At 42.5% G+C, this 27,750-nt stretch overlaps 1 protein-coding gene across 4 annotated transcripts in view; it reads right to left on the reverse strand.

The window, feature by feature from the left end:
* Window positions 1-27,750, reverse strand: part of LOC105487136 (CDK5 regulatory subunit associated protein 2) — a 191,185-nt gene that overhangs the window by 29,616 nt on the left and 133,819 nt on the right. For all 4 annotated transcript variants that reach the window (XM_071078251.1, XM_011750442.2, XM_011750445.2 and 1 more), the window contains 4 exons: window positions 24,831-25,404; window positions 22,732-22,964; window positions 5,098-5,146; window positions 2,187-2,359 (listed from right to left, as the gene is read on the reverse strand). In XM_071078251.1, the coding sequence (XP_070934352.1) occupies window positions 2,187-2,359; window positions 5,098-5,146; window positions 22,732-22,964; window positions 24,831-25,404 (1,029 nt within the window). The remainder of the gene's footprint in view (window positions 1-2,186; window positions 2,360-5,097; window positions 5,147-22,731; window positions 22,965-24,830; window positions 25,405-27,750) is intronic.

Here is a 27,750-nt window from a genome sequence, read left to right on the forward strand (position 1 = left end):
TCGGGCTTAAGGAAACATTCCCAGTTGAACTGGACACCACTTATTAATTATGCAGTCAAACTGAAGAGAAGGAAACACTATACTAGCCTTTACAAAATGGGAGAAAAATCTCTCACTTAGAATAATGCCCTTTTGACAAATGCTAATTCTTTAAAAACGTAAATCCAATAAGCAACCACAAAAAAAAAGTGTGCATCTCTCACCTAGCAGGTCCAATTTATAGAATCTGTATTAAGAAAAGCCCCCAAATAAGGGAACAGCTTCATGTTCACAGATATCCCCTGCAGCCTTGTTTACAATTGTGAAATCTGGAAATGGCTTAAATGTTCAGCGACAGGGGAACAGAAGGCAAACTGCAATGCAGCCACTCAATGGACTATTCTAAAGCCACTAAAAATGATGTTATGTAACAACATGTCAGAAAGCTTATGATAGAATGGTAAGTGAGAAAAATACGAAATTATCTCTCTACACAAATCATAAATATGACAAAAGACAAAAGAAAAACTAGATGCAGAGAGCAAAAGGCTGAAGACACACCAAAAAAGATGATGGTGGGCTTACTGGGATGGCTCCAGGGAGCACTGTCCCACTTCAGGTAACCCACTAAGAGGGCACAATAAGCCCGAGGTCATGGGTCCACAGAGGAATAAGAAATAGAAGAAATGCCTAAAAGGTTCTACATTAGAAATAGAACAAGGTTGGGGTGGTGGACAGGGTGAAGGGTGGAAAAAGAGGAGCAGGCAAGAGGGAGCAGAGGGAACTGCCTAGTGAAAACAACAGGGACCTCAAGAGTTCCAGTTTAAATCATTTGGGTTGCTGCATTGTAAACTCCACTCTCCTTCTGGTTCCTCAATCAAGTCTGCACCAGAGCCTCATGGGAGTGGTCTCTGGGGATTCTCGGAAAGTCACTGAGTTACACGCTGAATGGATACAATACAGAAGGAAGTGGCACTAGGGACAGGGAAACAATTTGTGGTGTGACCTAAATTTGGGAAAGGCAGAATGCAGAGCCAGAAATGACCAAGAAAAACCAAGTACTCAGAAACTCACAAAAACTGCAGAGAGATACTGCCAGCAACCCAAAGAAACTAGGTCTAGATGACGCTGCTGGAGGACCGCAGCTGATACCTCAGTTATGCCACCAATGTGGACTTCACACTCTGGGTATGCCTTCTGTCTTCAAACTGAGCTCCTCTGAGTCCTGAGTGTCCTCAAGAAGCCTCAGAGGCCACCACGGGACGAAGGCACCGTGCTTATCTCTTTCACACACCACATGGGGCCGCTGTGAAAATTTTCATCTGCTAACTCAGTCCATGGTCGGAGGCAGAACAAAGGTGTTATGGACTGAATGCTTGTGTCTCCAAAATTCCTATGTTGGAGCTCTAAGTCCCAATGTAATGGTACTACCAAGTGGGGGCTTTGGGAGATGATAGGATCATGAGGGTAGAGCCCTCACAGTGAGATCAGTGCCCTCACAAAACAGACACCAGCTCTCTCACCTTCCTTCCTCCACGTAAGGATACAACCAGAAAACGGCAGTCTGCAACCTGGAAGAAGGCCCTCACCAGAGCCCACTCATGCTGCCTGTACCCTGATCTTGGACTTCCTAGCCTTCAGAACTGTAAGACATAAATTTCTGCTGTTTATAAGTCACCCATTCTATGGCATTCTGTTATAACAATCCAACTAGACTAAGACAAAAGGCCTGACCCAATGGCCCATGGGTCACACTAAAGGAAAACAAAGTCGATTCCCACAATCACAAATGTTGTATTTATATAAAAATATCAGAACAGGGGGCTAGATACTCTTGGGCAACTCAAAGGAGAAGAGTCTTTGAACCGACCCTGCCTAAGGATGACTTTGAAAGAAACAATAGGAAATTAACCAAATCTGCACTGGCATACAAGTTCAGTGACACACAGCCTGCAGGAAATGGCAAGTCATATATTAAGTCGTCATTTAAAAAATAAAAATGACTTTTCCCCAATTGCCAACCCTTTCAACAACCATAGCTTTCTCCAGTGATAAATGATACCCTGAATGACCAGCATTAGCCCTAATGGGATCTCCTTTCATCAGAGAAATATTCAAATGTCACCACACTCTGCTTACTAAGGTAAGATGGCAAACTATTGTTTTAATCAGGCCATGTTTAAAATGCTTAATGAAGCTTAGCTTACCTTGAGAAAAATTGTTCACCATAACTGAAGTCTTCTCCGTCTCATTATCTTGCTTCTGGTCTTGTGAGAAGAAGGACTTTTCAGACGTTTCATAATCAGAGAGCACATGAGAGGCTGAAGGCTCAGGAGATTCAGGTAGAAGATGTTGGTAGGTTAAGTTGTCTTCCTCAATCCTTAACCATTGAGATTGAAAGATAAATCATCTCCCGTGCTAAAATCCCAAGTCAGGACTATGACTTAGGAATACTTACGATTACTTTACCCTTAGTAACTTCCCCATGTTTGCAACTTCAGTCAGACCTTTTATTTCTCTACAGCATTAAGCAATGACATTCTAAAAGCAAGAAAGGCTCGGTGGGCTTGAGTTTGGAGCCAACAAGGGGAAGCAGCGGGTTGTGCCTGTCCCACAGCCTGGTTTACAGGGGAGGGACCCAAGAGGACTTGGGTCAACGGTAGCTGTTTACCAAATAACCTCTCTATACCAAGCATTTGAGATTTTAGTTGGGCCTCACAGAAACCCTTTGAGGTAGGGATTACTATCCTCATTTACAGTAGGGGAACTGGGGCTCATCATAAACTGGCCGACTGTCTCACGGCTTGGTCAGAGGCACAGTTTAGATTTCAACCAGGCCTGCCTGGCTCCAAGGCCCCAGAAGAATGTGAGAGCCCAGCCCAAAACCATGAGGTGGATTTAAAAATCTCAAAACTCTCACGGTTTCCAAGCAGGTTTCAATATCATCATTCTAGCAATCATCTGGTTATTAACTTGTATTTCTCAAGGACCACCTAAGCCATGAGAAAAAAAAAAAAGCCAAATGCTGTGAAAAGGCCACATGAATCTCCATTATAGATAAACTCCTTAACTGATGCTTTTTTTTTTCTCTCCCACATTTTCCTATTACTTCTTGTCAGCAGCCAGAGTCTCATTATTCATGAGCTAAGACAAGAGCAAAGACTCCAAAGCTGCAATGCATTCGTTAACAGGTAAACACCTGATGCAACTTTGCCCAGACAGTGTGATGGATGCACAGGCTTGCTGCTGGCTTGCAGAAGTGCAGCATGGGCCAAGGGCACCCACTTAATTGGCTTAGAAGTGGCCCGTGTGAGTGCTAAACTACAGTTGAGAGAGGCAGAACAGAAGGCAAAAAACAAATCTGTCAGAAATGAAAAGGAGTGACACATTGGTTGAGGAGGCTAAAACAGGTTCCATCCCTCAATCCAACTCCTTCTGCAAGCAACCCCAGCAGTCTTCCTAAATGGCAAATGTGATCATGTCCAGTCCCGGCTTACCTTCCTTCGAAGACTCCCTACTTCCTACAGAATAGGGTTTGGACTTTTAACACATTTGAGGACCAGCCCAACAAAACCCAGCCTGCCTCTCCTGCTTTGACCCTCTATGTGCCAGCTACATGCTCAAAGGGACCGTGTCTCCTTTGCCTCAGGCATGGACACTCTCCCGACAGCCCCCAGCCCCTTCAACTCTCACCCTTTAGATCTCAGTTAAGAATGTCCCCACTCTGGGAAGCCTTCCTTGCCCTCTCTAAAGCATGCCAGTGGGATATGACCTATTATTACAAGAATGGAATTGGAGGACTGAACTGGCAGATCTCTAACAATATTGCAGTGGGAGAAGAGTCTTTCTTTTAAATTTGCAGAAGCCCTGATTAAAATGTCCTCCTGTGAGCTGTGACACCTCTCTGCCTACTCGCTCTAATGATACAAGTGCCCTTCATGATGCCAATAAAATCTACAAGTCTGCACCCTAGACTGGTCTCTATTTTATTCCCAGAAGCCCAAAGGACCACATCTTTAAAGCAGAGGAAAGCACACAGCAACATTAATAGCACTCAGAATCTTTAACAACTAAATAAAGGAGGGCAAGACCTTGGCATTTTCAGTTGGCCATAGAGACAAGCTAAGAAATTACACAATTCATTTATTCCATGAATATTTTCTGAACTTCAACTACATGCCAGCAACTTGGAGCTGGAGCAGGTAGAGATATTCAAGACATAGGCTTTGCCCTCAAAAGACAATGTGGAATAACAGAAAGAGGACACGCATTGGATGGAGTGTGGCAGATTCAAGTTCAAATCCTAGCTCTGCCTCATAATGGCAAGTATGCAACTCTGACCCATGGCTTCCTCATCCTAACATAGTTACTTCAAACTTTATATGGTGAGAACTAGTAAATGTGAAATGCTTATGGCAGCAGCTGACACACACCAATACCTAATGAATACTAGCTAGCTCCTTTCCTCTTCCAAGGAATTCTGGGAATAGAAAGATAAATGTAGAAAGCATTACAATACCATGTGGTAAATGCTGTAATGTAATTATGTCCAAGTGCTACAGCAAGAATCACTGACGCTGGGATGTGGTGGAGAGGGAGGGTACTGGGGTGAACCAGGTTCATTTACATTTGAATGGACTCTGAAGAATGATTTTCAAACTTGAAGAGGAAGAAGGTAGAGTGCACAGCCATGGTGTGGGGAACAACACAAAGGCAAATAGGACTAAAACATGGGGTACATCAGGGAAGGGAAGCGAGGAGAACACGCAGGGGAGAAGAGAACTGGGGTCAGACTGAGAAGGACCTCAAATGCCAGGCTAAGGAGTCTGGAGTTTATCTTGCTGGTATCTGGGAGCCAACAAATGAATATGTCATCTGGTTCAAATCACCTGATAGAAATGACACAAGTGAATGAAATGAATGAATGAAGGCAACAGAACATACGGCATGAGCTCTTGGTTTTGTATGGCCATTGTCAGTTCCATAGATGTTTATACCTTATTTACAAGAAGCAGGAAACAAACAGAATGGGAAGGAGTCAAAATATTTTAAAAGCTGGCAGGTAAATCAGACCTGAAAAGTCCTGGGAAGTCTTCTTAACAAATGCTACACACTCACCTCTCCATCAGTTCATTCTGGGTGTTCATTTCCACTCCAACTGATTTTCCTGGAAGCAGAAATAACATCAAGAAAGGAGGAGAAAAAAAAAAGTGTTTAAGTGTTCCCTAATAATTTCCTGCTCATACATTTGCAGAAGCACTATTCCACTTGTTTAAATGCTCTATAACAATCCTGGATATTTAAAGTAGGATTACCAAGAGTACAGTTCAGACTATAGACTTCTCCTTTATCACTGCATTGACACTAGTTCTAGGTGACAGCACTGAATCTAAAAACCAATCACGAGGCATTGCTGGTGCAGGTTCTTTTTCTTTCTCTCAAACTCTGATACTAACAGAATATATGCTCATTACAGAAAATGGGTAACAGAATCAAGAAAAGACCAATATCCTGGCACTCCCATAGCCAAGTTACTGGATTTCCTTCCATTCTTTTTTTCGTGCATTTTGGCATGGAAGATACTATATTACAACATAATTTTTTCACTCAGTACGCTATTATAGCAATTTCTCTTACTAAATTTGCTTCTGAAACATCATTTTTAATGCCTGCACTAATATTCCACTGTAGGCATGCACTACCACAATTTTGCCAGTTCTCTATTTGACGCTTAGGTCATCTCCAAATTTTCACTTTTATAAACAAATGAAATAAGCATCTTTGTGCATACAGCTTTATCTGCATTTTAATTATTTCCTTAGGAAGGGTCTCAGAAGTAGGATTTAAACTAGGGAAAGGAGTACATGAGTACAGTTGAAAAACCCACTGTCTACAGCAGGGGAAATGATTTTTTAAAATAACAAAAGAAAACAAAATATAGCTCAGAATGTAGCTGGGCAAAAGATGCTCTGCTCTCTTCCTGCATGTCATCATTTGCTGTTTGAAAGGAAGCACATGAGCCCAGATTTCAAAGAGACTAACAACTTTATTTTAAAAATACTTCAGAACCCTGGAAATTGCAGGCTGGGATGAGCTCTTTGAAGAAACTGATGCGTGGCTAAAGAAAAAAACAAACTCTTCTATAGTTGTACTTGAAAAATGAGACTATAATTAAACTGCACCCACACATGCAATTTTCAAAACTATTCCTAAAAGGAAAAGTTCTCAAACACCACAGTATAGAGGAAAAGATCACTGAATCCTTGCACATTTGCTTTAAGTCTAGAAGTTTCCACCTACAAACTCACAAGGCTGGCTGGCATGGCCACCCAGGTTCCCTATCACCACCAGGCCAGCCACCTGGGCATCAAGAGTCAGTGCAAGATGCTGAGTGGTGGAAAGTCACCTACCACGGCAGGGCACTGTCACCATCAGAAATGAGTCACACAGGCCTGAGTGACCAGGCACCAGGGCCTGAGTATGGCTCTTTAACATCTGCTATCTCCTTCAGGCCCCACAATGATCCTATGAGCACGGTGTTAGTATCTCTGTTTTAAAGCAAAGAAGTGAAAATCCAGGAGGTTTAATGTTTCAACTATCCCTTTGTCCGATCACACTCTCCCTTACTTTACTACATTTTATAGCTAAGCAAGAGAGATGGAGAGATCCTTATAGCTACTTCAGTCACAAACCTATGCCTCTTGGTTACATCCTGGCCAAAAATGGCATGATATTTTGGCTTCTTGAAAGATAGATAGAGGTTGACAGGCCTTCATCAGTGGATGCTCACAAAGACTCCACATTTCTGTCCTCTACAATCCTCCTCAAGGGGGAAATCCACACCTGACTGAGTCAGATTTCAAGACCTTTCCTGGAAGAACCAGTTTGTAAGACCATCCCTAATGAGCAGGGACAACTGTATGTTAAAAGAACAGCTTAGTCAACATTTTTCATCTCATACCTGCACTGGGCTGCTTACCAACATTTAGCAGATAACACCGACCCTACAGACCCTGAGAATGGACCATCAGTGCCAGCCCAGCCTTCCAAAAAGCTTAGGACTTACTCAGGCACTAGCCAGGCAAACAAAGTAACATGACATTCTGCTTCACATTCTCACTGTTTTGTTTTTGTTTTTTTTTTTTTGAGATGGAGTCTTGGTCTGTCGCCCAGGCTGGAGTGCAGTGGCACGATCTCGGCTTACTGCAACCTCCGCCTCCTGGGTTCAAGCAATTCTCATGCTTGATCCTCCTGAGGAGCTGGGACTACAGGCACACGCCACCACACCCAGCTAATTTTTTTGTATTTTTAGTAGAGACGGGATTTCACCATGCTGGCCAGGCTCGTCTCAAACTCCTGGTCTCAAGTGATCCACCTGCCTTGGCCTCCCAAAGTGCTAGGATTACAGGCGTGAGCCCCTGAACCTGGCCACATTCACATTGTTCTTTAGTTGTGTATCTTCCTCAGGAACTTCACAGGGTGGCGACCCTTGGTTTGGGGCAGGCTTTAAGCATTCCAGGTCTCCAGATCTTAAACCCATCAAAAACCTCTCCTCCATTCCTAACCAAACCCATGACCACACCAGGAAGTGTCCTGATGCCACTAGCAGCATGAGTTTCGCCTTCAAATAAGAGACCCTTGAGGAGCTTGCAACAACTCAACAACAACTGTATTCCACCCGTTCCCCTATTACTGTAACAGAGTTCTTTAAAATCAAGTGACAAATAGTTACTGTAGGATTCACAGGGAGATCACAACAACTAATGCACTGAATTTCTTGATAAACTGCCCCCACACAGGTAACAGGGTACCATCTGTCTAGCTATTCAAAAGCTTAGGATGCACGTCATGAAAATGCTGCTCCCATCTCTCAGGCAAATCTTGTTGCTACGCCTTAGAGCTGTTGCAGTGTGAGGCAATAGGAGGACTTCATCTTTTCAAATCAAAAACATCTAGTTATCTCATCCATAACTGAACAAGCAAGAGAAGACTATTATGCCAGACAAACTTATAACTGGTTGACCCAACTTCAGTTTCCTCTCTGCACTGATCCATTCTGTATAGTGCTACCACTTAAGAAGCCTCTTTTGAAACAGTACTTCCCAGCTCAAAATCCATCAGTCCTACAGAGTGAACTTCAAATCCCACAGCCTGGCATCTCCTACATGACCCAGATGTTTCTTCCTTTCCACCTCTCTGGTAATTGGTAGAAACTAATTCTATTCTATTTTAATATTTACAGTGCTCCTCCCAGGTGCCTATGCCAGACACTGAGGATACAGAAATATTCGAATGAGGAGCTACCCTACCCTCAGTGAGTTCACCTGAGTGGAAAGGGTGGACCCAAAAGACAATTACACTACAGTGCTGTGATAAGGGGCTGCAATGGATGCTGTGGCAAGGCACACAGAGGAGACAAACAGAATCTGGCCCGGACCATCAAGGAACATTTAGGGGAGGTGGCAATGGAGCCATATCTTTGATGGAGGGAAGAACTGCTTTATAAAGGTGGGAAGACATCAAGGGGCTCTGGGGAGGGCAGTTCCAGGGATTCTTAGGAGGAAAAACCCTCCATTTTCTCTGAAAGCCTGGATCACTCTGTTAACCATAACATGCATACTCCATTATTATTGTTGTCATAGTAAGTCAAAAAGTATCTGAGACAGATCTCAACCAGTTTTGAAGTTTCTTTTGTCAAGGTTATGGATCATGACAAGCGACACTGCCCCAGGAGGTCCTGAGAACATGTGCCCAAGGTGATTGGGTTACAGCTTGGTTTTATATGTTTTAGGGAGACATAAGATATCAATCAATATATGTAAGGTATACACTGGTCTGGTCTGGAAAGGCAGGACAAATCAAAGTGGGTGGCGGGCTTCCAGGTCATAGGTGGATTCAAACATTTATCTGATTGGCACTTGGTTGAGTTATTATCTAAAGACCTGGAATCAATAGAAAGGAGTGTCTGAATTAAGGTAAGGGGTTATGGAGACCAAGGTTTTTCTTATGTGGATGAAGTCCCAGTGGTGGCCACCTCCAGAGGCAAATGTTTTCTACTCAGATCCTTAAAAGGTACTGGACTCTCAGTCAATCTCTTCGGGATCAGAAAAAGACCTGGAAAGGGAAGGGGTTTCTCTATAGAATGTAAGTGTTCCCTACAAGAGAGAGCATTTCAGGGCCATTTCAAAACATGTCAAAGAAATATATTTTGGGGTAAAATACTTTGATTTCCTTCAGAGCCCTGCTATCTGTCATGCGATGCTATAATGGAGTCAGGTTAGAATTTGGTTTCTTATTGCTACAGAGTCTGTTCTGCCAGCCTAAGGATCTCTATTTTAATGTTAATACTGGTCAGTTGTGTGCCAACTCCAAAGGGAGGAGAGTATAATAAGGCATGACTGACTGCCCCCACTTTCCCATCATGTTCTGAACTAGTTTTTCAGGTTTTGGTGGGTTCCCTTAGCTGAGGGAAGGGTCCACTCAGCCAGCTATACGATTTACAATTTTAATTTTGGTTTACATACCTTCCTGAGCTCCCACTATTTGTCAAGCAGGACACCCTTTAAATCAGGAGTGTCTATTGGGTCTGTTGTTTGGCCAGAAATTTAAAAATGAAAGAAATCAGGGTTGTCCAATCTTTTGGCTGCCCTGGGCCACACTGGAAGAAGCACTGTCTTGGACCACACATAAAATACACTCACAACAGCCAATGAGCTTAAAAAGAAAAATCCATAATGTTTTAAGAAAGTTTACAAATCTGCATTGTGCCACATTCAACGCCATTATGGGCTGCATGCAGCCGTGGGCCACGGGTTGGACAAGCTTAAATAATGTCATTTCATCCTCACAAACATCTCTATAGGACAGGTACTGCTATCCCCCCTACAGGAAATCTGGCCCTTCAAGGGATAAATGACCCATAAAGCTGGGATCTGAACTCTAGTCTGTCTGACTCCAAAGGTCTTGTTCTTTCCAACCCAACACCCTTGTGACAGCCTCTATCACAAACTCACATGTGAATATCAAGTGCAAGCTATAAACAAACCAGGGGTGGGAGGGGGTGGAAGGAATAAATTTTGCTTCCACTTCAGGTGAACAAAGAAAGTTTCCTGGAGGACAGGCAGAATTTCTCTAAATTTCTCTAAATGGAAAGGCAGTAAAAGTCTTACAGAAAAAAATAATGGTTTGAACAGAATCATGGAAGAGGAGAAATGCAAGGCCTGGCCCACAGAAATGTTTGACCAGTGCATCCAATTTGATAGGAGTGTGAGAAGCACGATATCATGGTGGTTAGGAGCGTAGACTGTGAAAGTGAACTACGTGGACTCAAATTCAGACTCTGCTCTTCCTGTCTGACTTAGACCAAGTGAATTAACCTCTCTGTTCCTCACTTGTTAATAAATGAGGATAATAGATAATACTTCCTCTTAGGCTGAGAATAATGCCTGGCATATTGCAAGCACCCAATAAAGATCTGCCTTCCCCACTCCCTCATTGTTTCTCCTTCAGCTGCATCATTATCATCATCATCATCATCATCAGAGGGTGGTGGGCTGGCAAAGGCCCCTTCCAGACTGTGGAAGGCCTTGAGAAGAAACCAAGTTTCAGGTTCACTTCTATCAGCAGAGAACTGAGGCAAGGGTTTCCAGGAGCTATCTTTGTTCATGTGGTGAGCTCACTGATCAAACTGTCTTCTTTGTACCTTTCCCAGTGTCAAACACAGCTTACTCAAAAATACCTGCAGACAAAATACCACCTGCCTTATTCATATAACAGCTCTTTGGAGGCACCAAGAACAAGGATACAGTGGAAACTCTGGCTGCAACACCAGTTCCTGATCTATTTAGATCCCAGACCTCTTGGGAATCTAAGTTATAGACCCTCACCCCAGAAAAATGTACATACTCACAAAATCTTGTGGGTTTCCAGATCCCTGGTGGAATCCCCAGTTTAATGGAGCCGAGGGAGAGTTCCCTTATAAGCATTAAGAAACCACACTACCATCCTACTTCTTGGAGCCTGCCAACCAAACATTATTAAAGAGATAGCAAGGATATGCAGAAAGATTCCAATACAGTGTTCTTTATAATAGCCCCAAAATGGGAACAATCTGAATGTTCATCTAATGGGGAATGATTAAATAAATTATGGTACGTTGACACAAAAGAATGCCCTGCAGCCACTAAAACTTACAATGTATATTTATTATCTACAACTGAACAAAGGGTGAGGATGCAAACAGACCCACTTCCATAAAAAACACACATATGAATAAAAAAAGGTCTGGGCATATATACTCCAGGGTATTCAAGCTTTGTTGTGTGATCCAATTATAGGAGTATTTGCTTATCTTTTATTCCACAGTAAACATGTATTGCTTTGTATTAATTTTTTTAAAAGCTATATTTAAATTTTTAAGAACTCATGCTATGCAACTGCCTCAAATATAAAACTCTTTTATGATAAGCTTGTTTCATAATTCAAGAGCCAGACCCCTTGTATAAATCTAAGAAAGAGCTACCTCTGTGTTACACTTTAGTTCCTAAGAAAAGGAGTTGTGGTGAGGTTTCTGGGACTTTTATGCTTTTTCTGGGGGAAAATCAAGTTCTATGTTTGTGTTATCTGCTAAGCCTAAAATGCTTCATCTGCCTGCAGAACCCACCAAGAATAAGTAGGCTCTCCTTGGGCATGTCAAGGTAAATAACTAAAAAATAAATCAAGGGGAGTGGCTGGATGAGGGAGGGAGGGCAGCTGTTGCTCTCTCAGCTCTCCACTTCCTAGGGCCTAGAGTGAGGGCCTTCAAGAAGAAAAGAAGCCAACAAAAAATTACTTGGGCCTGGAAGATACGGCTTTATCATGAGGACTCAGATATTTCTCCACTAATAAAATGAAAACTAGCTTATTTAGAATACCCTTAGCTAGAAGGAAGTAGGTTTTTATAAAGCTGGGAAAAGTCAGGTACTCCTATATACCCTGGTCCTCAAAAGTCCTGGGAACTGGTATTAGCAAAACCAGTCTACAGCAGGTCTAAGCTGCTGGGCCCTTTGGAAAAGCTGGGGGAAAACATTCACTAGGCCCAAATGGGTAAACTACCCCATGTTCTATCCCAGAATTAAACGAACTATGTGGGCCATCATAAGCCGTCTATTTTGTACATATGAAGACAAGAGGAACAGAGTCAAATCCTGGTTCCACCAAGTCAGTTGTGACTTTGAACAACAAACTCTTATTTGTTAAGTCTAAGTTCCTCACCTGGAAAACAGGCTGTTCTGAGGATTAAGCCCCAACTCACAACAAGTACAAATACTAATAAGAACTCAGTACATAAGAACCATGCATTCAGCACTGAGGCAAGCAAGGCTTCACATCCATAACTTAATTCCTACAAAGACTCTACCAATTAAGTATTAGAATGCTAAATTTACAGGTGAAGAAAGAAACTGAGGCAAGGAATTAAGTAAATTTCCTAACATACACAGCTTACAAGTGGGAAGCCAGAGCTCTAATCTGGCCAGCCCAGTTCCAATGACTGCATTCTTCACCACTAGGCCCATTTATTTAGATATATAAGGTTATATCTCTACGCCTCAGTTCATCATCTATAAAACTGAACTAATACATTTTGCCTCCAAGGTCATTGTTAAGTTTAAATCAAATAACCTATATAATACCAACTATAATACAAGTAGCTCTAGTAGGAAAAGTTTTTTGTCCAGAGACCTGATTTGAATCCCAGCTCTGCCATTCACTCCATAAATGGTCACAGATGAGTTGCTCACCCTCAATGGGCCACACTCTCCACAGCTGTAACACTGGACTCAGTGATTAATTTATTCATTCTCTCAAAATATGTGTTGTGTGTCCACCATACACCAAACGTTATCTATATCCTAGCACTACAGCAACAAACACAACAGACAAGATCCATGCACCTTTGTGGGACTTACTTTCTAAAGGGAAGGCAGAATAATCAACATATAACATGCAAGATGGTTAAGATGGTTATGGGTAGTAAGCACATAACATGCAAGATGGTTGTGGGTAGACCGGGGAAAATAATGCAGGGCAAGGCAAAAAGGGGAATGTCAGTGATAGGCAGGGGTGCCTCGCTATTTCATAAAAAGCTGTCAAAGAGCACCTCGCTGATATGATGACATTTGAGACAAGGCCTGAAGGGATCAGGGATACCAGAGAGAAGAGAAAGTGCAAAGCCCCTGAAGGAGGAGCTGGCTTGGGCATGCTAGAAAAACTGCAGGGTCAGTAGCTGGGGCGGGGAAGCAGGAGAGGGTGGGGCGCCAGGAGTAAGGAGAGAGCGCAGCCAGGGCAATGGTACAGGGCTTTGGAGGCCCTTATCTGGACTTTTACACTGAATAAAAAGGAAAGGCTTTGATTTGGGGGCAGAGATGGGACATGATCTGACTTACATTTTTAAAAGATTATTGATTACTGTGTGGAAATGCACTACAGTGAGGCAAGGATGGAAGCCCAGAGGCCAAACAGGAGAGGCCTGCAGCATCCAGGTGAGATAAGAGAGGCGAACTGAAGCGGTGGCAGCAATAAGGTCGTGAGGACTGATGGAAGACATGCAGAAGGCAGGGCTGCACAGAGGCAGCCAGGGAGGGAGAGGAGAACTGAACTCTCAGTGGCATCATCTGGAAGCCAAGTGAGCCAAGGAGGGAGGGATCAACACGTCAAATACTGCTGCAGTCTGCGTAAGATGAAGACTGAAAATTGATCCTTGGATTTGGCAAAGTGGAAGTTGTTAGTGTTGGGCAAACTGTTTCAGTGGAGGGGTTGAGATGACTGAGAGTCCAGTCCCAATGGGTTTAAGAGAGAAAGGGAACTGGAAAGCAATACTAATGGAGATAAAGGAAAAGGACAAAAATAATGACTTCACAGAGCAATTTAAAAGGATACAGTTTTGATTCTGGAATCATATTCATGTTATGCATATTCAAAAAATTAAATCAATAAAAATAGGGTAAAAAAACTCTAAAATTGAATACAAATAAAAACAAACGAATCTAATTGTGTTTCAAATGACTAACCCAACAACGGCTGTACAAAGAATGAAACCAAACAACTTTTAAATTCAAGAACATACTATAGTACACTTTTAGCCTAAAAACAAAGAGAACCACTTTAACAAACAAATCTTGAACTGGAAGAGCTCCAGATTTGTTTATTAAAGTGGTTCTCTTTGTTTATTAAAGTGTTTCTCACTGTTTTTCACAGTGGAAAGGGTGGAGTAATTCTGTAACTATGTGCATATATTACATAATTGAGTAAATCAGCAGATATGGTGATGTTGTCAGAGCCAGGGTTCTTACTGTTGGAGAAGGGAAGTAAAAATATGGAAGTGGGAAAAACAGGAAAGAACCCAGTGAGTTTGGACTGGAATTAAAGCCACCACTGTGAAGTAATGATTTTTTTAAAAAATAAATTATGCATTTACACACACACACACACACACACACACAGCCTGCTAAAGGGCCTAGACACAATGGTACCCTCGTAGCAATGAACACACCTAGCACCAAATCTTGGTTGTTAAATATCATTCCTCACTAAAAGGAATCAAGGCTCTTGGAGAAATGGCTCATTCAGGGCAGGAGCAGTACAGGATGAGCATGGAAAATCTATTTTGTCCCAGAAAGTAAGGAAGTGCTCCCAAAAAGATGGAGACATGTCGAAAGAAACTGCCACTTACCAAATCTGGGACAATATGATATGAATGTCAGAATGGATAATAGTCCATTGAATAAAATAAGAATCTTCAAGCCCACACTGATCATAAACAAATAAACAAGAAATATATTAATAAAAGGAGTTTAACAGAGAACGCATCCTTCTAGTAAATGCCACCTAATACAAATGAAGAAGGAATGTGATTTAAAAAATGTTACTGTTGGCCAGGCACGGTGGCTCAAGCCTGTAATCCCAGCACTATGGGAGGCCGAGACGGGCGGATCACGAGGTCAGGAGATCGAGACTAGACTAGCCTGGCTAACACGGTGAAACCCCGTCTCTACTAAAAAAATACAAAAAACTAGCCGGGCGAGGTGGCGGGCACCTGTAGTCCCAGCTACTCGGGAGGCTGAGGCAGGAGAATGGCATAGACCCAGGAGGCAGAGCTTGCAGTGAGCTGAGATCCGGCCACTGCACTCCAGCCTGGGCGACAGAGCAAGACTCCATCTCAAAAAAAAAAAAAAAGTTACTGTTAGAAAAAAACTGTCATAGTAACATTTGACTTGGACAAGAATCATCAATATATGGTAGAACTCATGGTAGAAGTTTGAAGAGGAAGAGAACACATACAGCGTTACAAAGTATCTTCTACAAATTACTCATTCATTACATAGGTTAATATAATTTACATTGGAGAAAACTGACAGACATTACCTTAAGAAGTGATCAAAGTTAATATCACCAAAAATGGGATTGATATTGTGTGCCTCCTTAAGAAAATACCATAAACAAAATAGTATGTAGCATTCCTGCCAAAACTGCATAGCCAATCTAATCTAACCAATCTAATCTAATCATGAATTTTAGTCTTAAGAACAGATAATCCCAAAGTGAGGGGCTAACTTGAACTATTCAAGTATGTTCACATCAGAAAAAGAAGACGGGGGGCGGAGCAAGATGGCCGAATAGGAACAGCTCCAGTATCCAACTCCCAGCGCAAGCGACACAGAAGACCGGTGATTTCCGCATTTTCAACCGAGGTACTGGGTTCATCTCACTGGGGAGTGCCGGACGATCGGTGCTGGTCAGCTGCTGCAGCCCGACTAGCGAGAGCTGAAGCAGGGCGAGGCATTGCCTCACCTGGGAAGCGCAAGGGGGAAGGGAATCCCTTTTCCTAGCCAGGGGAACTGAGACACACAACAGCTGGAAAATCGGGTAACTCCCACCCCAATACTGCGCTTTAAGCAAACAGGCACACCAGGAGATCATATCCCACACCTGGCCGGGAGGGTCCCACACCCACGGAGCCTCCCTCATTGCTAGCACAGCAGGCTGCGATCTACCGGCAAGGCAGCAGCGAGGCTGGGGGAGGGGCGCCCGCCATTGCTGAGGCTTAAGTAGGTAAACAAAGCTGCTGGGAAGCTCGAACTGGGTGGAGCTCACAGCAGCTCAAGGAAACCTGCCTGTCTCTGTAGACTCCACCTCGGGGGACAGGGCACAGTAAACAATAACAAACGCAGCAGAAAGCTCTGCAGATGCAAACGACTCTGTCTGACAGCTTTGAAGAGAGCAGTGGATCTCCCAACACGGAGGTTGAGATCTGAGAAAGGACAGACTCCCTGCTCAAGTGGGTCCCTGACCCCTGAGTAGCCTAACCGGGAGACATCCCCCACTAGGGGCAGTCTGACACCCCACACCTCACAGGGTGGAGTACACCCCTGAGAGGAAGCTTCCAAAGCAAGAATCAGACAGGTACACTCGCTATTCAGAAATATTCTATCTTCTGCAGCCTCTGCTGCTGATACCCAGGCAAACAGGGTCTGGAGTGGACCTCAAGCAATCTCCAACAGACCTACAGCTGAGGGTCCTGACTGTTAGAAGGAAAACTATCAAACAGGAAGGACACCTACACCAAAACCCCATCAGTACATCACCATCATCAAAGACCAGAGGCAGATAAAACCACAAAGATGGGGAAAAAGCAGGGCAGAAAAGCTGGAAATTCAAAAAATAAGAGCGCATCTCCCCCGGCAAAGGAGCGCAGCTCATCGCCAGCAACGGATCAAAGCTGGACGGAGAATGACTTTGACGAGATGAGAGAAGAAGGCTTCAGTCCATCAAATTTCTCAGAGCTAAAGGAGGAATTACGTACCCAGCGCAAAGAAACTAAAAATCTTGAAAAAAAAGTGGAAGAATTGATGGCTAGAGTAATTAATGCAGAGAAGGTCATAAACGAAATGAAAGAGATGAAAACCATGACACGAGAAATACGTGACAAATGCACAAGCTTCAGTAACTGACTCGATCAACTGGAAGAAAGAGTATCAGCGATTGAGGATCAAATGAATGAAATGAAGCGAGAAGAGAAACCAAAAGAAAAAAGAAGAAAAAGAAATGAACAAAGCCTGCAAGAAGTATGGGATTATGTAAAAAGACCAAATCTACGTCTGATTGGGGTGCCTGAAAGTGAGGGGGAAAATGGAACCAAGTTGGAAAACACTCTTCAGGATATCATCCAGGAGAACTTCCCCAACCTAGTAGGGCAGGCCAACATTCAAATCCAGGAAATACAGAGAACGCCACAAAGATACTCCTCGAGAAGAGCAACTCCAAGACACATAATTGCCAGATTCACCAAAGTTGAAATGAAGGAAAAAATCTTAAGGGCAGCCAGAGAGAAAGGTCGGGTTACCCACAAAGGGAAGCCCATCAGACTAACAGCAGATCTCTCGGCAGAAACTCTACAAGCCAGAAGAGAGTGGGGGCCAATATTCAATGTTCTTAAAGAAAAGAATTTTAAACCCAGAATTTCATATCCAGCCAAACTAAGTTTCATAAGTGAAGGAGAAATAAAATGCTTTACAGATAAGCAAATGCTTAGAGATTTTGTCACCACTAGGCCTGCCTTACAAGAGACCCTGAAGGAAGCACTCAACATGGAAAGGAACAACCGGTACCAGCCAATGCAAAAACATGCCAAAATGTAAAGACCATCGAGGCTAGGAAGAAACTGCATCAACTAACGAGCAAAATAACCAGTTAATATCATAATGGCAGGATCAAGTTCACACATAACAATCTTAACCTTAAATGTAAATGGACTAAATGCTCCAATTAAAAGACACAGACTGGCAAACTGGATAAAGAGTCAAGACCCATCAGTCTGCTGTATTCAGGAGACCCATCTCACACGCAGAGACATACATAGGCTCAAAATAAAGGGACGGAGGAAGATTTACCAAGCAAATGGAGAACAAAAAAAAGCGGGGGTTGCAATACTAGTCTCTGATAAAACAGACTTTAAACCATCAAAGATCAAAAGAGACAAAGAAGGCCATTACATAATGGTAAAGGGATCAATTCAACAGGAAGAGCTAACTATCCTAAATATATATGCACCCAATACAGGAGCACCCAGATTCATAAAGCAAGTCCTTAGAGACTTACAAAGAGACTTAGACTCCCATACAATAATAATGGGAGACTTCAACACTCCACTGTCAACATTAGACAGATCAACGAGACAGAAAGTTAACAAGGATATCCAGGAATTGAACTCATCTCTGCAGCAAGCAGACCTAATAGACATCTATAGAACTCTCCACCCCAAATCAACAGAATATACATTCTTCTCAGCACCACATCGTACTTACTCCAAAATCGACCATGTAATTGGAAGTAAAGCACTCCTCAGCAAATGTACAAGAACAGAAATTATAACAAACTGTCTCTCAGACCACAGTGCAATCAAACTAGAACTCAGGACTAAGAAACTCAATCAAAACCGCTCAACTACATGGAAACTGAACAACCTGCTCCTGAATGACTACTGGGTACATAACGAAATGAAGGCAGAAATAAAGATGTTCTTTGAAACCAATGAGAACAAAGATACAACATACCAGAATCTCTGGGACACATTTAAAGCAGTGTGTAGAGGGAAATTTATAGTACTAAATGCCCACAAGAGAAAGCAGGAAAGATCTAAAATTGACACTCTAACATCGCAATTAAAAGAACTAGAGAAGCAAGAGCAAACACATTCGAAAGCTAGCAGAAGGCAAGAAATAACTAAGATCAGAGCAGAACTGAAGGAGATAGAGACACAAAAAACCCTCCAAAAAATCAATGAATCCAGGAGTTGGTTTTTTGAAAAGATCAACAAAATTGACAGACCGCTAGCCAGACTAATAAAGAAGAAAAGAGAGAAGAATCAAATCGACGCAATTAAAAATGATAAAGGGGATATCACCACCGACCCCACAGAAATACAAACTACCATCAGAGAATACTATAAACACCTCTACGCAAATAAACTGGAAAATCTAGAAGAAATGGATAATTTCTTGGACACTTACACTCTCCCAAGACTAAACCAGGAAGAAGTTGAATCCCTGAATAGACCAATAGCAGGCTCTGAAATTGAGGCAATAATTAATAGCCTACCAACCAAAAAAAGTCCAGGACCAGATGGATTCACAGCTGAATTCTACCAGAGGTACAAGGAGGAGTTGGTACCATTCCTTCTGAAACTATTCCAATCAATAGAAAAAGAGGGAATCCTCCCTAACTCATTTGATGAGGCCAACATCATCCTGATACCAAAGCCTGGCAGAGACACAACAAAAAAAGAGAATTTTAGACCAATATCCCTGATGAACATCGATGCAAAAATCCTCAATAAAATACTGGCAAACCGGATTCAGCAACACATCAAAAAGCTTATCCACCATGATCAAGTGGGCTTCATCCCTGGGATGCAAGGCTGGTTCAACATTCGCAAATCAATAAACATAATCCAGCATATAAACAGAACCAAAGACAAGAACAACATGATTATCTCAATAGATGCAGAAAAGGCTTTTGACAAAATTCAACAGCCCTTCATGCTAAAAACGCTCAATAAATTCGGTATTGATGGAACGTACCTCAAAATAATAAGAGCTATTTATGACAAACCCACAGCCAATATCATACTGAATGGGCAAAAACTGGAAAAATTCCCTTTGAAAACTGGCACAAGACAGGGATGCCCTCTCTCACCACTCCTATTCAACATAAGTGTTGGAAGTTCTGGCTAAGGCAATTAGGCAAGAGAAAGAAATCAAGGGTATTCAGTTAGGAAAAGAAGAAATCAAATTGTCCCTCTTTGCAGATGACATGATTGTATATTTAGAAAACCCCATTGTCTCAGCCCAAAATCTCCTTAAGCTGATAAGCAACTTCAGCAAAGTCTCAGGATACAAAATTAATGTGCAAAAATCACAAGCATTCTTATACACCAGTAACAGACAAACAGAGAGCCAAATCAGGAATGAACTTCCATTCACAATTGCTTCAAAGAGAATAAAATACCTAGGAATCCAACTTACAAGGGATGTAAAGGACCTCTTCAAGGAGAACTACAAACCACTGCTCAGTGAAATAAAAGAGGACACAAACAAATGGAAGAACATACCATGCTCATGGATAGGAAGAATTAATATCGTGAAAATGGCCATACTGCCCAAGGTAATTTATAGATTCAATGCCATCCCCATCAAGCTACCAATGAGTTTCTTCACAGAATTGGAAAAAACTGCTTTAAAGTTCATATGGAACCAAAAAAGAGCCCGCATCTCCAAGACAATCCTAAGTCAAAAGAACAAAGCTGGAGGCATCACACTACCTGACTTCAAACTATACTACAAGGCTACAGTAACCAAAACAGCATGGTACTGGTACCAAAACAGAGATATAGACCAATGGAACAGAACAGAGTCCTCAGAAATAATACCACACATCTACAGCCATCTGATCTTTGACAAACCTGAGAGAAACAAGAAATGGGGAAAGGATTCCCTATTTAATAAATGGTGCTGGGAAAATTGGCTAGCCATAAGTAGAAAGCTGAAACTGGATCCTTTCCTTACTCCTTATACGAAAATTAATTCAAGATGGATTAGAGACTTAAATGTTAGACCTAATACCATAAAAATCCTAGAGGAAAACCTAGGTAGTACCATTCAGGACATAGGCATGGGCAAAGACTTCATGTCTAAAACACCAAAAGCAACGGCAGCAAAAGCCAAAATTGACAAATGGGATCTCATTAAACTAAAGAGCTTCTGCACAGCAAAAGAAACTACCATCAGAGTGAACAGGCAACCTACAGAATGGGAGAAAATTTTTGCAATCTACTCATCTGACAAAGGGCTAATATCCAGAACCGACAAAGAACTCAAACAAATTTACAAGAAAAAAACAAACAACCCCATCCAAAAGTGGGCAAAGGATATGAACAGACATTTCTCAAAAGAAGACATTCATACAGCCAACAGACACATGAAAAAATGCTCATCATCACTGGCCATCAGAGAAATGCAAATCAAAACCACAATGAGATACCATCTCACACCAGTTAGAATGGCGATCATTCAAAAGTCAGGAAACAACAGGTGCTGGAGAGGATGTGGAGAAATAGGAACACTTTTACACTGTTGGTGGGATTGTAAACTAGTTCAACCATTATGGAAAACAGTATGGCGATTCCTCAAGGATCTAGAACTAGATGTACCATATGACCCAGCCATCCCATTACTGGGTATATACCCAAAGGATTATAAATTATGCTGCTATAAAGACACATGCACACGTATGTTTATTGTGGCACTATTCACAATAGCAAAGACTTGGAATCAACCCAAATGTCCATCAGTGACAGATTGGATTAAGAAAATGTGGCACATATACACCATGGAATACTATGCAGCCATAAAAAAGGATGAGTTTGTGTCCTTTGTAGGGACATGGATGCAGCTGGAAACCATCATTCTTAGCAAACTATCACAAGAACAGAAAACCAAACACCGCATATTCTCACTCATAGGTGGGAACTGAACAATGAGATCACTTGGACTCAGGAAGGGGAACATCACACACCGGGGCCTATCATGGGGAGGGGGAAGGGGGGAGGGATTGCATTGGGATTTATACCTGATGTAAATGACGAGGTGATGGGTGCAGCACACCAACATGGCACAAGTATACATATGTAACAAACCTGCACGTTATGCACATGTACCCTACAACTTAAAGTATAATAATAATAAATAAATTTAAAAAAAAAAAAAAAAAAGAAGACAGGGTGAGGAACTACTGCAGATTAAAGAAGACCAGAGACACATGACAACTAAATGTAATGTGGGGACTGGATCCTGGATCAGGATCAGGATCCAGAATAAACTGTCATAAAAGACATTATTGAGTTAATTATAAAAATTCAACTATAGGCTGTATATTAGATAATAGTATATGAGACAACACTGTTTCTGCTTGTGATAATAGTACCATGGTTAGGTAAGATAATGTCCTTGGTCTGAGGAACCACACCCTGAATTATCTAGGGAGAAAGGAACATCATAGCATCAATCAATCCACTCTCCTAGGGCTCAGAAAGATAATAGTAGAGTGCGTGTGTGTACAGACGGGGAAAGATAAAACAAATGTGGCAAATGCTAACAACTGATGGAGCTGGGTGCATAGTAAATGGGAGTTCTTTCCTGTAGTCTCAAAAAAATATTTTGAAAATTTTGCCTAGCACATAGCAAAGGTTTCTTTCATCCTTCCCCTGGCCATCCTTAACTCTTTGATACACTTTTTAACTGATAAAAATTGTGCTTGGTTGATTGGATTTTTTTGGTTGCCAACATTTAAAACACACGAGTTTTCACCAAAAAAAAAATCCCATCTTCTCTGGAAAATTTGTAAGATGCAAGAACTGGCAACCATGTGACCACTGCTGAGTGAGAGGCAGCAACTCCTGGCTGGTTTCACTCATGTATCTCGCCAGTCCGGCCCCTGAGGTGTCTAAACTGGACTCCCGGTTTGTAACAGTGCCGACCACAAGCCACGTGGAAGTGGTCACTGGAAGGAAGCAGCAGCCAGTGTGGTTCTGCTGTCACCTCATCAAGGCAGAGGGGAAAGAGATAAGTAAGGCCAAGGAGTTAGCTCCTCCTGTGCCCCTCCAAGAAGTCCTGGGTCAATTACTGATGTCTTAGGACTCGCGTACCTCACCCTACTTACCGTTGAGAAATAGCTTTTCCAATTTCTCCAGCAGCTCAGCACATTGATTCAGCTGTTCCTGGAAACCCTCGGCCACGCAGTAATCCACGTCGCTGGCCTGCAGCAACTCCTCAAATGCCTTAATCATGGTGTTCATGTGTTGACGGGAGATGACACAGATGCCATGGCCATCTTTAATCTGCTGCCGTTGAAGGGAGAGCTCCCTGGCTTGGGACTGAACTAATGAATCGTATCTGATAAAAGAGGGGAAAGAAAATACTTGGACCATTTTAGAATTGAATTTTTGTGACCTTAACACTAATTGGAAAAATGACAGAGTACAATTTTTAAAAGCCTGCAGCTGTACAAGTATATATACTTTTAGAAAAATTGAAACTGTACAAGGTCACCCCTTCTTTGATTTCACACAGCCAACAAATGCTGGAACAAAGATTCTTCTGCAACATTTGTAACCTTATAAAGCCCCCAATTAAAGTACAGATTGGCAAGGACTCAGGCGAACAATTAGTTTCCAAACACTCTTCAAAAATACTATTCTGAATTGTAGAAACGAGTGCCCCAAGGGTCAGAGGACCTACCAAAAATTCTCATGAAGTGTGATAAAGAAAGTGTACGGCAAGGAAAAAAAAGATAGGACTCTCTCCTCCCGAACGAAATGTCACTGAATAATCACGATGCTAACTACCATTTACTGAGGGTCTAGGACCTGTCAGTAACTGAATTCAGTGCTTTATATGTTATCTGATCCTCTCAGTCTTCCAAAATGTATAAATGTCCCCTTTTACAGAAGAAGAAACTGATTGCAAAGCTAGTTAAGTGGTAAAGATTTTGGATTCAAACACGATTCTCACTTTGAAGATCATTATGCAGTATTACCTTCTTACCACCATGTGCCATCTTTTCCTGTGTGAGCCCATAAGAGAAAGGCACTGAGTAACTACAAAGGTTAAGGGAAATGTGACTCAGGTAAACTGGCCACAGTAACCTTGCTCCAGCGAGTAGTATGGCAAAGATGTTGACACTTCAGTTCAACATACCTTCCTAGAAATGACAACACTACATGGGCTGGCAGTCGCCTTCAACATAGAGTGTGCACATGCAGATTACATGATCCCAGCATTAAAGGTGGGGGCCAGTATCATGTGAATACTGGAGTAACATAGGCAAACATGGGAAACTCATGAGCAACATGGGTAAACATGGGTACTGGAGTGGGATAATGTGGGCTTGAACCCTGGCAATGGCTTTGACCAGCTCTGTGAATATTCCCTGCCAAGTCACCACAGCTGCTTCGAGGCTCAGTTTCCTTACCTATAATAACTAGTTTAGGAACACCTCCTTCTCAGGTGATTTTGAGGATTAGATAAGAAAAGTGCCTAACCAGAGGCCTGAGACAACAGCCTTTCAATAAGTACAAGCTTCCTTCAATCTCACTGCTTGGGAAGTCTTGAAAAATTCATCCTGGCTCCTGACAATTCAGAACAATGTATTTGACTCAAATTAGTGACAAATGAAGGTCAACTTTACAAATGATCCCATTTTTGCCATATCTCATGAAGCAAAACTGTATATATCTATGACCATAAAGCATTATCTTCGTGACCTAAGAATTCTTCTCTTTCAACACAGGCTTATTTCTCTAAGATGACCTTAAAGGGTAAAGATATGGAAAATATTTATATTCCTCCTACCTTGCCTAGACATCAGTTTTAGTTTCACAGCACAGCAAAAGCCAGTAACAAGAGTCCAGTAGCACACAGTGCAGTTCAAGCAAAGGCTCTATCACTCACCAAGTGACTAGTATGAAACCTTTACCCTGAGCCCCCAACTCGAGGAGGGTGAAATCGGCCCTGCCAATTTCCAGAGGACCCAAGACTTGTAACTGATGTTCACGTGTGTGGTCGCTGTTCCTCTTCTTTGTGGCCTCACCTCTCACTTCTCCACAGGACCTGGCTGCCTGAACCCCACCATCAAGCCCTCCCCAGAACACACTCTACCTATCACAGAGCCGCGTTCTCTTTTAGCTCATGGGCTCCCACCTAGTGGCAATACTGGGGGACTACAGGCTTAAATGGTGAGACCGCAGAGGTGGAATGTACCTGGAAGGTGAGAGATCTCTGAACTTATTCTGCAGATTATGGATCTCACTGAAAAGTTCCATGTTCAAATTCTGCTCCTTCTGCAGCTCATATTCCTGTTCCTCCAGCTGCTGTTTGAGGTTCTCTAGCATCCTGCCATCAATCATCTCTGGGGCCAGCGGATGGAGGATTTTCATGTGTTTCACATATTGTACTTGGTGCAAACCTGAAAAGGTCATTTCTTCCTCATCAGAACTACTCTTGGGCTTGCTCAAGCCATCCTGGGCCCCTTCCGTCCCACACAAAACTGTAATAATGGCCTCACTGCACTGGGAGTGCTTTTGAAGCTGAAATATGAAATTCTGGTAGCCTTCCAGCTCAGTTTCCAAGTCATGGATTTTCTGTTTTAAGTATTCTGTCTCATTTGAGGTATCAGTGCTCTCTGACTGATCAGTCCCCATCACACTGACTTTAGCAGAAGGCTGACTCTTGGAACTCAAGTAAGTAGCTACTGAAGTTGGGCTTAGAACATCTTCAGGATTTTCTTTGCATGATGGCAAGCTGGCAAGGTCATCAGGTGGGCAAATCTCAGAGCCTGAAAATCAAAAACATTTATGTCAGTATCTCTTTTACTAAAATCCAACCCCTCTCCCTCCTTCCTCACAGCCATAGCCAAGCCAAGACCACTGCAGTGGCCTAACAAGCCTCCCTCAAAAAGGCCCTGGTATTTCCTAACACACTTCCCTCAAAAAGCCTCAGTCTTTCCTAACAAGCCTCCCTCAAAAAGCCCTCGCCTTTCCCTCTTACCCCTCAGTTGTCTTCTTCCTCAGAGTGACTGTTCTAGAAAGTAAATTTAACCGTGATAAACCTACATACACCCCCTCTAAAATTCATCGACATTCCCACTATCTAGTTCCATTCCCACTATCTACATGAGACCTTCCCACGATCTAGTTCCAGGCAACCTTTCCAGGAATATCTCTGGCACCCCTGTGGAGATTTCCTACAAAATTAACCATGATTCTCTGCACATAGCTTGCTGTTTCATGCCTCCATGCTTTTGCATGAGCCATGCCCTCTGCCTGGAACCCCCTCAGCCCTCTATTCTACTCCTACCTAATGAACTCTTTCCACACCCAGATCTAATTTTCCTTCCTCTGCAAGCCCACTGCCAAACTACACAAAAGTCACAACTCGCTGTGGTTCTGTAGCACCTTATGCATATTACTCAAGACAAATATACTATGTGCTAGGTGCTAAAGTAAAAATTATAAGTGGCTTATTTGTTGATTCACATAGCAATTAGTTATCTGAATGCCTCTCTCCCTCACCAGACTGCACGTTTCTTCACAGCAGAGATGTGGCCTTTCATTTTCACGTTCTCGGCATCTAGTACAGTATGTAACCCAGACCAGAAGTCAGTGCCAGTGTGAGAAACACTGACAGACTGTGAAGCAACACTAAAGAGTGGTAATTCTGAATATCCACGACATGTGAGAGTCTTCTCATGTCCATGTCTAACGGCTTCCAGGAGATACCCTGACATCCCCTTTAGTAAGGTGTTTCACTCACTCACAACACTGCCAGGAAATATCTCCTTATAGCTAGTAATAGCTAAACCCTTAGAAATGCAGCCAAACTTGTTTGAGAAGTGGAGTGGTACAGCAGAAAGAATATGAAGCTTAGAAGGTTGCACAGCCTGAGGCAAGTGACTTTACTATCCAAGAGCCTCAGTTTCCCCTGTGTCTAAAATGTGGAAAGAGATGTCTCATGTGGCTGTAGTGCAGCTTCAAGCCCAGGCCTGACTCCAGAGCTTCTGTTCTTAACCACTATGCCACACTGCTGGCTGCCCAGGGAAAGTTCTGCTCAATACAGAGAGCTGTCTGAATACTTAAGGGGCAGCAGAATGTAGCAGAAAAACCTGCCTTTGAAATTCAACACACATGGTTTCAAACTCTGGCTCTGCCACATAGGCAAGTTACTTGACCTCTCTGAGCTTTAGTAGCTTTATCTGTAAAATGGAAAGAACATCATTCACTGTGAAAAGTTGTGTGTATATGTTTGTTTTTAGAGATTATATGGAACAATATCTGCAAAAAGGAAAAAAAAAAAAAAAGGCTAGCCCAGTATCTGGCACACAGTAGTGAAGGAATCCAAGTAACACAAACATCGTCTAACCATTCGAAGACAGGAGATGCCCTTCACCGGAGGCGTGCATGCAAAGGTCAGCCTGGAAAAATGCTACAGAAGCAACAACGTGGGGTTGGACTGGGTGACCTCAGAGATCTCTCAGAAAGAAATTTACACAAAAATCGTCATTAGACTGCATGTCCCAATTTCTGATTCTGCCATCTGCTCCTTGTGTCTTTAGGTACACTCTTGTCTCTGTTCATGATGCAAATACCATAAAATACGGTATTTCATTTTAGAAAGCAGCTGCTACCTGACCTAAAGGAAGCATTCCTAATACAGTAGTTTTATTGTACACACTTTGCTATGATAATTAGTCAGTAATAGCCTTGAGGGTGGAGACCGTGTCATCCATGTCTGTTTCTCCAGTATCTCACACAGGGCCTGGGACAGAGAATGTACTCAGCAAGTACTTCTGGCTGAACAAGAAAGAGAAAGGGGAGCTGGGGAGGGAGATATCTCTCAATAAGCCTTTCTTCCAGTGAATCACCCTCCAACACAAGAAAATATCTTTGCTGTAACAACCTCAAGATAATGGAGTTTGGTCTGTACTTCATGACAAGAAGCATGTTCACTCATGGAAATAAAGATTAGTTCCCAGGACTTTCCTTAAGTAATTATGAGGCATCACTAATATCCCCACTTTACAGAAGAGAAGGTTGAGGCTTAGAGAGCTTAAGACTTTGCTCAGGGTTCAGCGTAGGTAAGTAGTGGAGCCCTTCCTCCAAGCCTGGCGGTCTGCCTCTAACGC

This window comes from Macaca nemestrina, chromosome 14 (genome assembly GCF_043159975.1).
Source record: "Macaca nemestrina isolate mMacNem1 chromosome 14, mMacNem.hap1, whole genome shotgun sequence".
In the NCBI taxonomy this organism is placed as follows: Eukaryota; Metazoa; Chordata; class Mammalia; order Primates; family Cercopithecidae; genus Macaca; species Macaca nemestrina.